We start from the raw sequence: 14,410 nt of genomic DNA, 5'->3' as shown, positions 1-14,410 counted from the left end.
CGTGTGGACGCCAGGCCGAAACAACAATTTTATCAGATTCACCTGAATCCGTTGCCGTGTGGACAGGGCCTTAGTGGTGTACATGTTTTCAATGGACTTGAGTGTTTTCTTGGAATTACGCTACTTACATACATACAATCTCCATCCAGGACACGAGGAACACATTTCTATTAATACTTTTGATAAATTTGGAGACTTTTTGTCTGTGAATATCGATATAATAAAAAGAAAAATCACACGTTGGCTTGAAAATATGAAGTTTATCTTCTTGTGTTTAAAATATTTTCACTCGATCGATTCGCTCACTTGTGAATGTGTTCACAACAAAATTAACTTCACATCACCCCATTGTGTGATAGTCTCGGTATGATGAGTGTGTGTGTGTGAGACAGAGAGATTAGTGTTTGTGTGATTGGTGCAGGTCCACAGAGTTTAAGTCGAGCATAAAATTCCAAGTTCTAATTTTAAATTAATTTATTATTAATTCCATTTAACATTTGAGGCAGATCGAATGCTCACACACACACACACACACACTCTTTCAGGCACAGAATGCAAAAGCAACATAAAACATTTTTACAATAATCCATGTGTTAAAATAACAGAAAATGATAGCTGATGTGTGTGTGAGAATAACACACACACACACACACACACACACGTTCAGTAACAATGGGTGATCATGAATTTGTGTAAAATGTGGATGTCAGTGATGGATTTTAAATGTCCGTCAGTGTGTCCGAGTTCTACAGGAACATTCCCCAGAGAAAAAGCATTTAATTTGAGAGGATTTAAAAATCCAAATAATTGGACTGAATCAGGAAAACTACTTTAGAAAATAAATTAGGAAGAAATTATTCAGAAAATGCAAATTAGATATTACATTTAGAAAAACAAAAGGAATAAAATTAAGGGAAAATAGGAGCAAATTACATTTACTTTAGATAATAATGGAAGATGTTTAATTCAAAATATTTAAAAAAAAAATGAGCGGGGGCGAAATATATTCTGAATAAGTAAAAAAGCTTTTAATTCAGAAAAATAGAAAGTGGGCAAAAAGAACAATTTAAAAAGTGGTTAATTTGAGTGTTAATGCATGACCAGTTTACATGCAGCAGAAAAACAAACAGAAAGCTGATCAGTTCGGAGAGAATTAAACGAGACGAAAAGCTTTTTAACTGCACTGACGTTCGAGCAGGTGAGCGTCATCAATAAAACGGTTTGACTGACACGTCCTCTGCACACTAGACAGTCTGTCCATCAGCGGAGACGTGTTCAGTGTGTGAGGTTCGGTTCTTTAGTCCTGCGCCGGAGCGACGAGACCGACCCCGTCACGTCAGCGCACAGCCTCGAGTTTAACACGGAGCGGTCTGGGGTCAAAGTGAGCGGAAATCATCAGGGACACCGTGTACAGTTCATGTTTTGGCTGAAGTCTGAAATAAACTTTGCTTATACACACACACACACACACACACACGAGATGATGCCTGTTTTAACAGAATAAAATAAAATATATAATGATGGATTTACAAATAACTGAATACATCTGTAGCAGCAGCCATCATTCGTTTGGACTTAATTCAAATAGTTTTACATTTAAATTAAATCTGTGATATGAAGGGTTAAAAAGAACAATAAACAACCAGCGCATGCAACACTGGGAGCATGAGGAGACCGCGAGGCACGCGCCCATCGTCAGAGTGATGAGAGATATCGCAATACTGTATTCAGTGTGTGTTACTGGGGTCACTGTGTGTACGTGGAGGACAGAACAGGCGTGTCACCCAGGATGATCTCGGAGCGGTGATCATCATCACCACCAGCTGAAGGCTAAAGACGAAGACAAATCAAATTTACTTTCCTAACATCTTTCTTTCTTTTTTAATTTTAAAAATTAAGTTTCTAAAGTCTTCTCACAGAGATGTGAGGAGTTTTAGCACCTGTTATCTTTCTCTCTCACACACACACACACACACACACACACACAGCATTGGTTTTTACTTTTAGTACAGAATAATTTAAATAAAGAAACTTTTTTCATCATCAGTTAAAGTGTCCATAAAGTTATAATCATATCTTTCATAAATCATGTGATCAGGTTTATCCTCGGGCACGCTGACGGTTTTAAACACACACACACACACACACACAGTTGACAGCAGTGTGAGAGTCTCATTGCACTGCTACTGGTTTAATTTTGAAGATGAAGATATGAAGGTGTGAGGCGATCTGGTTGCACACACTCACACAGTAACGCACCAGATCAAACAGGGACAACACCTGCAAAACACACACATCATTAAACACTGCAGAGCGTTCAAACTATTCCATGTTTTAACCAGTTGAAACTGGTTACTCACCAGTGCGATCCACAGCACCACATACTCGTCTATAAAACTGTTAAAATACTGATTGAGAAACAAAAGTCCAGGACCCAAAAACGCCACATCGTGAAGATGCATTTCACTTTTTGTCATGTGTGCAACCTGTTAGGAGAGAGAACAGCAATAAAAAATCTGGTCTTCATAACACACTGAAATGAAACACTGTCAGTGTGTGACGTCCTGTTCAGACACTCCTCACACTCATCACTCCATGTGCACTCCACACAGCTCAGTTTAAAGGGGACATATTTTGAAAAACTCCCTTTCAGTGCTTGTGCGTATACGTTTTGGGGATGTGGAGTCGACCAACTGAGACACTCTGAAAACACGACCCAGTCAGTTTCTTTTGGGTTTCTGCCGATTCCATGAAACGTGATTCAACAAGCTGTTCAGATCTGACACCCCTTCTTACATGAAGAGCAGAGCTTGTGAGGATGATACAGCTCCATGTGAGGATCTCCACGCTCTGCTCGAGAGAAACACCTTTCCGAAAGGGCGCCGTTTTCCCTCACAAACACTGGACCTGCGAGTATTATGTGGAAGTGAGCTGAGCTCAGGAACACATCGGTCTCAGAGGACAGAAGAGCTGAGTGGATCGAGTTTATTTTTGAGGACAACATACACGCTACAGGCCACAGAAACCTGTTTGTGTTTCCTAACCACCATCTCACTGACTACCTCACCAACCCGGACCAGTACAACGCAGGACTGGCAACAAAACTGATCCTAAAACTGAGATCAATACCAACTGTGCGTGGCAAAAGTGCACATGAGGGAAATGTAAGTATTTAAAAGGTAATTATACTGCATTTCTTTGACCATTTAGCACTAGCTAATGCTAACAGCTGAGGAAACATGTATGCGACTTTTCTCGAGTTATTGCTGTTACTTGCTGCAGGATCCATTAAACTGTTACAGGGTTGTGAGCTGAATATCTGCATGATGAACTTTATCTTATTAACGCTCTTAAATAACCTGAGAGTGAAGTGAGAGAATGGGTTTAGAGCCATGGGTTTGGACGCCGTCCTGGAACTATAATCAATAAATTAAAGAATTATTAAATTCTGACAGAATTCCATCATACACTTTTCAATTATTTTACATTACTCCTCAAGAAGCTTTTGTAAAGATTGGGGGGGGTTAATGGAAAAAAAAACCCAAACTTTTTTCACCTCGTACCATTTTAGCATGAAAACCCAACAGGATAAGACGAGCTGATTTTGCTGCTGCGTTTTTAAATTTAAATACGTAAACAGATGTGCTCTGATAGGCCAACATCCAACTGCGTCATCCACACCCATGGATTCTGTTAGTGAATTCAAAAGTGAAGCTGTTTACATATTTAAATTTAAGGGCACAGCCACATAAATCAGTCTGGTTTTTTTCTGTAGTGTTCTCATAACATGTTAAAACTGCATGAGGGAAAAGAACCCAAGGTGTTTTTTCAATAAAAGAAAAAAAATTGCAAACTTTACAAAAACATCTCAGGCAATAATATACAATAACTGAAAAAAGGTACAATGTCTCCTTTAATACACACTGATTGTTTTGATCTTTGTTTTCTTTGTTATGAGGGCATGGCCACACTATCATCAGCAGGTCACATGACCATAACATGTCTGTAGTCTGTACCTAAATTTACTACACTTCCCTAAACCCTGAGACGGACGTTACCTGGACTCATTTCTACTGCTCAGTTTATAGAATGTGAAAATATGGAGCAACGTTTCTGGAAAAAATGACTGACAAGACGGATTCTGACTAAAATCCCAGAAATACTGCGTGAATTATTACATTACACACCTCCACAAGGAAAACTGATCCCCTCAGAACAGGGGTTTAGTGTGTGTTGGAGTAAGACAGGAGGACTCGAGAAGCAGAATACAGTCTCTAGTTTATACACAAGAAGATCTACACTGAGTGCAGAATTATTAGGCAAGTTGTATTTTTGAGGATTAGTTTTATTATTGAACAACAACTATGTTCTCAATCAAACAAAAAGACTCAAATATCAAAGCTGAATATGTATGGAAGTTAGAGTGGGGTGTTTTTAGTTTTGGCCATTTTAGGAGAATATGTATGTGTTCAGGTAACTTTCACTGTGCAGAATTATTAGGCAACTTAATAAAAAACATATGTAGCCATTTCACTTATTTATTTTCACCAGGTACACTGATATGACAACTCCAGATTTGCAAATAAACATATCTGACATTCAAACACAAAACAAAAACAAATCAGTGACCAATATAGCCACCCTTCTTCATGAGGACACTCAAAAGCCTTCCATCCATAGATTCTGTCAATTTCTTTATCTGTTCACGACCAACATTGTGTGCAGCAGCAACCACGGCCTCCCAGACGCTGTTCAGAGAGGTGTACTGTTTTCCCTCTTTGTAGACCTCACGTTTTATAATGGACCACAGGTTCTCTATGGGGTTTAGGTCAGGTGAACAAGGGGGCCATGTCATTATTTTTTCACCTTTCAGACCTTTACTGGCTAGCCACGCAGTGGAGTATTTGGACGCATGAGATGGAGCGTTATCCTGCATGAAAATCATGTTCTTCTTGAAAGATGCTGACTTTTTCCTATACCACTGCTTGAAGAAGGTTTCTTCCAGGAACTGGCAGTAGGTCTGGGAGTTGAGTTTGAGTCCATCCTCAACTCGAAAAGGTCCAACAAGCTCGTCTTTGATGATACCAGCCCATAGCAGTACTCCACCTCCACCTCGCTGGCGTCCGAGTCGGAGTGGAGCTCTGTGCCCATTACTGATCCAGCCACAGGCCCATCCATCTGGCCCATCAAGAGTCACTCTCATCTCATCAGACCACAGCACCTTAGAAAAATCAGTCTTAAGAGATTTCTTGGCCCAGTCTTGACGTTTTATCTTGTGTGCCTTACTCAGTGGTGGTCGTTTTCCAGCCTTCCTTACCTTGGCCATGTCCCTCAGTATTGCACACCTTGTACTCTTTGACACTCCAGGAATGTTGCAACTCTGGAATATGGCAGAACTGGATGCTAATGGCTGCTTGTTAGCTTCACGCTTGATTTTCCGCAGATCATGTGCAGTTATTTTGCGCCTTTTTTTTCCCCACATGCTTCTTTCGACCCTGTTGACTATTTGCAATGAAACGCTTGATTGTTCGGTGATCACGTTTCAACATCTTTGCAATTTCAAGAGTGCTGCATCCGTCTGCAAGCCATCTCACAATTTTAGACTTTTCAAAGTCTGTCAGATCTCTCTTCTGACCCATTTTGCCAGAGGAAAAGAGGTTGCCTAATAATTATGCACACCTGATATAGGGTGTTGATGTCATTAGACCACACCCCCTCTCATTACACAGATGCACAGCACCTGATTAACTTAATTGGTAGTAGGCTTTCAAGCCTAAACAGCTTGGAGTGGGACAACATGCATTAAAAGGATGTTGTGGTCAAAATACTCACTTGCCTAATAATTCTGCACTCAGTGTACATATGAGTGAGAGAGAGAGAGTGAGAGACTCACCACAAGTTTGTTGGTGATTTTGGCGGAGACGAAGCCGAAGGCAAGGATGTACAGACAGGGGTGATTCTCAAACAGCTGGATTGCGGACTTTTTATAGATCATCATAGCGAGCAGTATAACAGAGCCAATGTGCAGGACTGGTGATAACACACTCGTCCCCTGAGACCATCACACACACACAGGATTCAGTTTGGACAAATACAACACACTACACAAAATGTATATGGGCAATCTGTATGGGTAACGTAATATGGGTTTTAAGTGTGCTACAGCAGTGTGTGTGTGTGAGAGAGAGAGAGAGAGAGAGAGAGAGAGAGAGACTCACTGCAATGGTGGACCCATTTTTTCCGACTCCTCCTGTGAAAATGACTCGAAAATAATTAGTACAGCAAATCATGGCACCAATGAACGTACAGAGTGCTGGTATAATCTTCATCTGGATGTTTAATACTGGGATCTGGCAACCCAAAAGATAGATACACAGCCCACACAGACATGATCATTTCCTGTCCCATGTTACACTGCACTACAAACTCATTAATGAGGTGATGCAAATTACACATCTGCCACAAAATCACTCCATTCAGTGCAGATATTAATAACAAATCAAGTCATTACACTGCTTAAAGCAGATACGCAGAGCCATGGCCTCACTTTCGTTTATAAATGCCTTGAGACCTCAAGAATGGCACAGGAATAGTTTTAAGCGTTAACAATAAATCTAATATACAACCCTGATTCCAAAAAAGTTGGGACAAAGTACAAATTGTAAATAAAAACAGAATGCAATAATTTATAAATCTCAAAAACTGATATTGTATTCACAATAGAACATAGACAACATATCAAATGTCGAAAGTGAGACATTTTGAAATTTCATGACAGCAACACATCTCAAAAAAGTTGGGACAGGGGCAATAAGAGGCTGGAAAAGTTAAAGGTACAAAAAAGGAACAGCTGGAGGACCAAACTGCAACTCATTAGGTCAATTGGCAATAGGTCATTAACATGACTGGGTATAAAAAGAGCATCTTGGAGTGGCAGCGGCTCTCAGAAGTAAAGATGGGAAGAGGATCACCAATCCCCCTAATTCTGCGCCGACAAATAGTGGAGCAATATCAGAAAGGAGTTCGACAGTGTAAAATTGCAAAGAGTTTGAACATATCATCATCTACAGTGCATAATATCATCAAAAGATTCAGAGAATCTGGAAGAATCTCTGTGCGTAAGGGTCAAGGCCGGAAAACCATACTGGGTGCCCGTGATCTTCGGGCCCTTAGACGGCACTGCATCACATACAGGCATGCTTCTGTATTGGAAATCACAAAATGGGCTCAGGAATATTTCCAGAGAACATTATCTGTGAACACAATTCACCGTGCCATCCGCCGTTGCCAGCTAAAACTCTATAGTTCAAAGAAGAAGCCGTATCTAAACATGATCCAGAAGCGCAGACGTCTTCTCTGGGCCAAGGCTCATTTAAAATGGACTGTGGCAAAGTGGAAAACTGTTCTGTGGTCAGACGAATCAAAATTTGAAGTTCTTTATGGAAATCAGGGACGCCGTGTCATTCGGACTAAAGAGGAGAAGGACGACCCGAGTTGTTCTCAGCGCTCAGTTCAGAAGCCTGCATCTCTGATGGTATGGGGTTGCATTAGTGCGTGTGGCATGGGCAGCTTACACATCTGGAAAGACACCATCAATGCTGAAAGGTATATCCAGGTTCTAGAGCAACATATGCTCCCATCCAGACGACATCTCTTTCAGGGAAGACCTTGCATTTTCCAACATGACAATGCCAAACCACATACTGCATCAATTACAGCATCATGGCTGCGTAGAAGAAGGGTCCGGGTACTGAACTGACCAGCCTGCAGTCCAGATCTTTCACCCATAGAAAACATTTGGCGCATCATAAAACGGAAGATACGACAAAAAAGACCTAAGACAGTTGAGCAACTAGAATCCTACATTAGACAAGAATGGGTTAACATTCCTATCCCTAAACTTGAGCAACTTGTCTCCTCAGTCCCCAGACGTTTACAGACTGTTGTAAAGAGAAAAGGGGATGTCTCACAGTGGGAAACATGGCCTTGTCCCAACTTTTTTGAGATGTGTTGTTGTCATGAAATTTAAAATCACCTAATTTTTCTCTTTAAATGATACATTTTCTCAGTTTAAACATTTATGTCATCTATGTTCTATTCTGAATAAAATATGGAATTTTGAAACTTCCACATCATTGCATTCCGTTTTTATTTACAATTTGTACTTTGTCCTAACTTTCTTGGAATTGGGGTTGTAGTAATTTTTACAATTAAAGTGATGTATTAGGTAGCGGTCTGAACGAATGACCTTGACATCCATAACGTCACAGCAGGAAGTCTATCGGTCTCATCGCCATTTCCGCTATACTAAAACACAGAGCTGACTGCAACTCCGATCCTCCATTTATCGCCATGCCACGTAGATGTGTCGCTGGCGGGTGCAGCAACACGACAGAAGGGGGATTTATGTTGCATTCACGGCCCAAGAATGTTCAAACTGCAAAGATTTGGACGCGTTTTGCGAGAAGTTCACGGGCACATTGGGCACCTATGAAGTGGTCTCTCCTCTGCACATTTTACTGAAGACTCGTACGAGACCTCTGATCTGTTGAGGAGCGTTGGCTGTAAGTCCGTATTGAAAGAGGGTGCACAGTCCCAACAATTAAAGGAAAAGAAAACTAGAAGAAAAGGAAAGTATTTTTTTTTAAAAAAGGAAAGTAAGTTCAGTTGCACCAGTTCTCCTGGAGTGTGAGCCGAGGGTTGTTGGTAAAACCCAGGACAGAACATCATATCACTCGGGCAGTGAACGCCTCACGGTTGTTGCTAAAACCGGTGACATCCCGTCCAGGGTTTTAGTAATTGCCTGAGCCAGCAGTAATGGCGGAGTACTCAGTATGGAGAAAATGGAGAATGAGTGGAGCAGCTGTCTGATTTCTCCGCTGGATACGCTCGCCTCAGCAGCAATATCTCGCCCTTACGTGGAAGAAGCGAATGAACAGAGAACTGAACGAACAACTGAAAGTCAGATTGTTTCAAAACAATCGGCCACAAGGTCGGCCTTCAAGAAGCGAGAACACAGACGGGTAAGCTCCGACTCTCATTTGGATACAAAACAACAAAAACAACACGTTGTTTACCTGCGTTTAGATTAATCCATGTAACTTGTATTGTGTGTTTAAGTTAGCGGTATAAGATTATTTAATTTGCTTCAGAATGTGATTGTCTCAGTTCATCTGATTATTTAATGAGCCTTTTACATTTTATCAGTGAAAATGCATGCATGTACATGTATGTTGCATAAGTTATAGCACCCATCCTGTTTTAATGAGAGTCAACCCACAATCAGTGAAGTCAAATCAGTCTTAGTTGAGCGAGTCGGTAACGGGATTTCTTACTTTCTCCATAAATTATTTATATGACTTTGGTCTATAGCTGTAAAAGGTCTTGGCCTTAAAACCGCTTCCTGCTGTGACGTCACGCGCTCAGGGCTGGCTGGCTCAGCGGCGCAGCTCCAATGACAACCTTGCAGTCGATTTTAACTCTCAAAAATATATATTTTTATTCGCATTTATGCAGCGTACAAGAGTCAAGGATAGAGATACTATCCACTCAGAAATGTATTTAAAAATAAAGGTTCTGCATATCTCCTTTAAAATTAAGAACACACAGTATTACTCAGTACTGTTAATTTCAATAGCTAATTAGTAATTAGTTATCAATCATTATTAATCACTAATAAAGATCAGTTGTGTACATTGTGAATTACCAGAGCCTGCCAGAAAGCAGATCCGCCCACTGCGGCCAGCAAATACATCACCATAATGAAGATCTGCACCTCAGTCACATCAATACTGACCACACACACACACACACATAGGGGGAGGGGGGAGAAAGTTAGAGAGATCATGAGGTTGAGAGGAAGGGAGGGACAGAGGGAGGGAGGGAGATTGGTGTAATAAAGAGAGAGACAGACAGAAGAGAGCAGCGTTAGTCACAGCGGTAAAATTATTTCCTGAGAGTTCTGTGGGCAGAATAAGCAGGAAGCTGATTGGCTTATTCCTGTTGTTAGAGCAGCCATGATTGGCTGAACGGCGCTGGATTTTACCGTTATGTTCCAGAATTTGGGGCCAACGATGGCGGTGAAAATGTGCAGCAGAGCCAAAGACAGCTGCAGCTCTGTACTGTCAAATCTACACAGTGTTACACAGAGGGACCCGTCACACTTATCCCCTCTACTGGCCAACAGAATAACATCACCATCGAGTTAAATTAGAGAGAGCACACTCGTGCAGTTGTCTATCACACCGTTCTGTCATGGAGTTACCAAAATGCTGTTCAAAACAGGAAACAGTAACCTGTACTAGTACGTGTAGAACAGACAGCTGACAGCATTCACGTGACTCAAAGTTCGCTCTGTGTGACGACATACATGTTCTCACAGCTTCACTGAGGTTCAGCCCAGGAGAGCGCACTGAGGTCGGCCACGACGGCTCCTGGGCTCCTGTCAGCCGCTTCACCAAAAAACATTCATCAACTGAATAAATAATGTCTGAGGATTTGAAAACAACAACCGTCTGAAACATAATGAGGTCAGTCGTAGTGCCTGAGGAGTGATTTTAGCTGGAAAGAACTCCAGGGTGAGTGCTGTCAAAGTGACTGAAGAGCTCTTGTTAACATTTATAATGTAGCGTGTCAGTTTTTGTGTCCCAGAGACATACTGAGCTTTTGGTCAATCACAGATGATTCCTGTTTTAGTAATGGCCCAGGCTTCCACGAAAGAACACAATCACACGAGCCGTGTGCTCTCTCTGTACTTTAACTCGATGAACACACAACAGCACCCCCCTGCTGACCCACAACACGTACTGTACACACAAACAACGAAAAAATTAAACTGCTTTATTGCAGTACTTCTGCCAACGACAACCTGCAGCGTTTTGTCTTTGTATTTTGGACCGTTTCCTACGACGGTGCATTCGGGCCACTGTCAGTAAAATATATACGAAATGGAGCTGGGAGAGGGGGTAATATTCTAAGAAAGTTTCCAAGATTAAAGTTGCAAATTTATGAGGAAAAAAAAGGGAAGTGGCTTTTTTTTTGGTCAAGGAACCAACACTATTTCAGTTTGCAAGGCTGGATCAACGTCATCACAGCACAGACGCCACGGCTGAGTCCAGTTATAGAGAATGCAGTCTGTCCACCTCGATCACACGATATAAACGAATAAAGCACTAAGAGTATTTCAACTACATTTCCCAAAATGCACTGCAGCTGGGAAGCCTGTGATTGCTGTCTCAGAGAATGTCCAAGATTTTTCTTGTAAATTACAACTTGAATTTTGGAAAATTTTCTCCCGAATTTAGTCATAGCCAGTTTCCACCCACCAGACCACTCTCCCAGTCACTCAACAGTTTCCAAGCACGAAGGGTGAAGGCAATCACATGCTTCCTCTGAGGTGCATGATGCCAGTTGACCAAATCTTCTTGAGCTGTTGTTTAAAGAACATCAGGAGGCAGCATACACACAATGCATGAGCTCACAGACACCCATGACTGGCTAGTATCGCTGTGATTGACAGGTGAGAGTATGCCCCTCCCTCCTTGAAAGCAAGGGCAGTTTTGCTCTCTTGAGCTCCTGGTGATGGACAGCTGTTGCAACATCGGGATTCAAACTCGCAATCTCCAAATGATAGGGTGAACAATATCCCCGGGGGGTTCTGTAAATTTATTACTTTAATCTCAGAAATGCTGAGTTTCTCAGAACATTACCCCCCGCCTTAATTCAGTGTCGTAGTTTCCTTATTGAGCTCTCTTTTATGAAGGTGTTTGATCTTGACATGCTCTGTGTGTGTGTGTGTGTGTGTGTGTGTGTGTGTGTGTGCGCGTGCACGAGACAGACAGAGACTCACATGCCAAATCGCAGCGTTCCAGAGACGTAGGTCTGCCAGTGAGCACAATAAAACATAAACATTCCCGCAAAACAGCAGAAGAACATCCAGTCTGGATTTGTCCCCAACTGAACTGCGATACTCGTACCCAACACCACAAACACTGCGCACACACACATACACAGAGAGGAATGTAAACAACAAGAGTCAGAAAGTAAGTCATTCAGTTCATCTACACACAGTAAAAACACAGCGTCTCCTCCAACTTTACAGATAAAATGGTCTCGCACACACACACAATAAATACTGCACACATTTACACTAGACTTAACTGCATCAGTGTCTGAGTGCAGATGATATTGTGGTGTTTATCAGAGGTGTTCAGCAGGTGAAGTGTGAGATGTTTATTCACTCGTACCAGTGGACAATGAATCACAGCCGTGATCAAACAGCTCCCCTAGTGGTGAAGAGCTGTTAGTGCGCCGGGCCTGTTTCCCATCGATCGCATCCAGAGACTGATACACAAACAGACCCACTGCACACAGCAGGTACGCCCACAACGGTGCCTGAACACACACACACACACATATATATATATATACATACATACACACACACACAGGATGGAATTAAAAACAGTTCCATTTTCAGATTTCCTGTGTGTGTTTGCCTGAGTTTAAGACACTGCTCAATAATCCAAAGGCATTCTTGAAGAAACCCTTGTCCAGCCTACATCCCTAACGTGTCTGAGCATGAATACATGCCAAGCTTGGGTTGCTTTCTCCACACTGACTGTGTGTGTCTCCCTCTCTCTCGTGCACACACAGAGTATCTGTACATGAGGTATCAGAGTTGTCCTGTACCTGTTTGCTATGAATTGGCCTGTACCTGTTCAGTGGCAGTGGGACAGTAATAGACGAGCACGAGTGTGGTGAAGGCATTAGTGGCGAGGCCGATGATGGTGATGAGGTTGGGTGCGATCCACGGGGGCATGCAGCCCACCAGCCACTCCCAGTAGCACTGCATTATGGGTTCGAGCAGTGATTTTCCTGCACTGCTGTAGCGGTGTTCTTCCAGACGCTTCAGTTGGTGCCGGGTCAGAACTGGAGCAGGAAGCTCAATCAGCCGTCGCAGCATGGGGGGCTCCGGCCCCCCACGGCCCCCCCGCCGCCCACTCATTTCCCCGCCACCTACACAGACACAAATCTGCTCTTAAGTTTTTATAGGTTTTTTGGAAACACACACTGAGAATCAGAACAGTAAAGTCAGTTTAAAAAGCTCAGCTTGTCTCTGACTGGTTGCGCCATTGACTTACCTGTTCTTTTGGTTGTGAGGTGCACAGCACCTGTTCCACACACGCGCGCACGCTCCACGCAACAAACTAGAAAGAGGAGACAGCATCAAAGTTCAGTCTTCAACTGTAAATAAATATTTATAATGAAAGCTTCAGTATATGTCTTTAATATCGCAGTGCAGTTGTTGACTTTTATACAGGTGAAGAGCTTCATTCTGTAAAACAGGTGAGATGATGTTCGTGCGGTATAATGAAGTGTGAGTTTGGTTTAAACCCAGTGTGATGAAGGACTGAGCAGTGGTGCTGATTTTATTATTGGGGATTACGAATACTGTATTAAAGACAGCAATGCTGGTGTGATGAATTAAAGAGCCAAATTATGTTCCTCCAGTAAGAGTTCAGCGTTCCCCAGGTGTGAAAGGTCCATTAACTCACACTGTGCTGGATCAGTTTATTGCTCATCCGAACCCAGTGCAGTGGTTTTATTTAGTGTAGAGGGAGGGAGAGAGGGAGAGGGAGGGAATGCCCAGCGTGCTGCGGGTTATGAAGGTGTGTGTGTGTGTGTTGATTAGCTGTCAGAAGCCTCCCACTGAATCTGAGCCACAGTGAAAGTGAAGGAAGCAGCGCATTAATGACCTGAAGCTCACTGCACCGGCTCCGCTCACTGCTTTTATTCTCTCCTTTTCTAGATTGTTCTTATTTCCCCTCTTGTGATGTTTGTTAGCCTGTTAGCCTCGACTGCTAACTCCAAGCCGGACCGGAGGCTTCCCTGCTGCTGCCCAGTTGCCGTTGCCGCGCTGTAAACCCCACCGACCCGCTGCCGCGAGCCGAGCCGGACCGAGCCGAACCGAACCGAGCCGAGCCCCGCGTTCCAGTCAGCGCGCGCTTGTATTAATCCGCCGCGGCGCGAGTCACCTTCTCCCTCAGCTCGCGCACTCAGCACGCCACGACTTGTCACTCCGTCCCCTTCTGCCGAGTGCGCGTGCGCACCATCTACACCCACGCGCATGCGCATTTCCTGCCACACGCTATCCGCAAGTGCAGCGTTTGTTGCTCCTCACTCAGTGAATCAGAGTATTTTCTCAACTTTATCATGAACAGACGGAACATTTTCCAGTTGCTCTGAAACCCTAGCGGTCTGCGGAATTAACCCAGCGACCGTTTATTTTAGCCTCATCTCATTTCCGTCCTGCAAGAGGGTGACCCGAGGGCGTCACACATGCGCAGAGTCTGCGCAGAAACATCATCCAACCCCCCCGCGGGGGGGGGGGGGAGAGAGAGAGAGAGAG

At 43.0% G+C, this 14,410-nt stretch overlaps 1 protein-coding gene across 7 annotated transcripts; it reads right to left on the bottom strand.

The window, feature by feature from the left end:
- Positions 1 to 456: 456 nt before the first annotated feature.
- cept1b (choline/ethanolamine phosphotransferase 1b) lies at positions 457 to 14,261 on the bottom strand. 7 transcript variants are annotated; one of them, XM_060910178.1, is made up of 11 exons: positions 13,758 to 14,261; positions 13,143 to 13,208; positions 12,716 to 13,033; positions 12,246 to 12,393; positions 11,849 to 11,990; positions 9,707 to 9,791; positions 6,219 to 6,350; positions 5,894 to 6,052; positions 2,361 to 2,486; positions 2,248 to 2,280; positions 457 to 1,830 (listed from the first exon to the last, which is right to left on the bottom strand). In XM_060910178.1, exons 3-11 carry the CDS (start codon positions 13,004 to 13,006, stop codon positions 1,747 to 1,749), a joined length of 1,200 nt encoding a protein of 399 aa, XP_060766161.1. In that variant the 5' UTR covers positions 13,007 to 13,033; positions 13,143 to 13,208; positions 13,758 to 14,261; the 3' UTR covers positions 457 to 1,746. The 7 variants fall into 7 exon arrangements, with proteins under 7 accessions (XP_060766161.1, XP_060766160.1, XP_060766158.1 ...); XM_060910177.1 differs by having other exon boundaries at positions 12,716 to 13,017; XM_060910175.1 differs by lacking the exon at positions 13,758 to 14,261 and adding an exon at positions 13,557 to 13,741.
- Between the last annotated feature and the right edge of the window lie 149 nt (positions 14,262 to 14,410).

Source organism: Neoarius graeffei, chromosome 26 (assembly GCF_027579695.1).
Source record: "Neoarius graeffei isolate fNeoGra1 chromosome 26, fNeoGra1.pri, whole genome shotgun sequence".
In the NCBI taxonomy this organism is placed as follows: Eukaryota; Metazoa; Chordata; class Actinopteri; order Siluriformes; family Ariidae; genus Neoarius; species Neoarius graeffei.
Note: the sequence above shows the minus strand (reverse complement) of the source record. Positions and strands in the feature narration are given on the sequence as shown.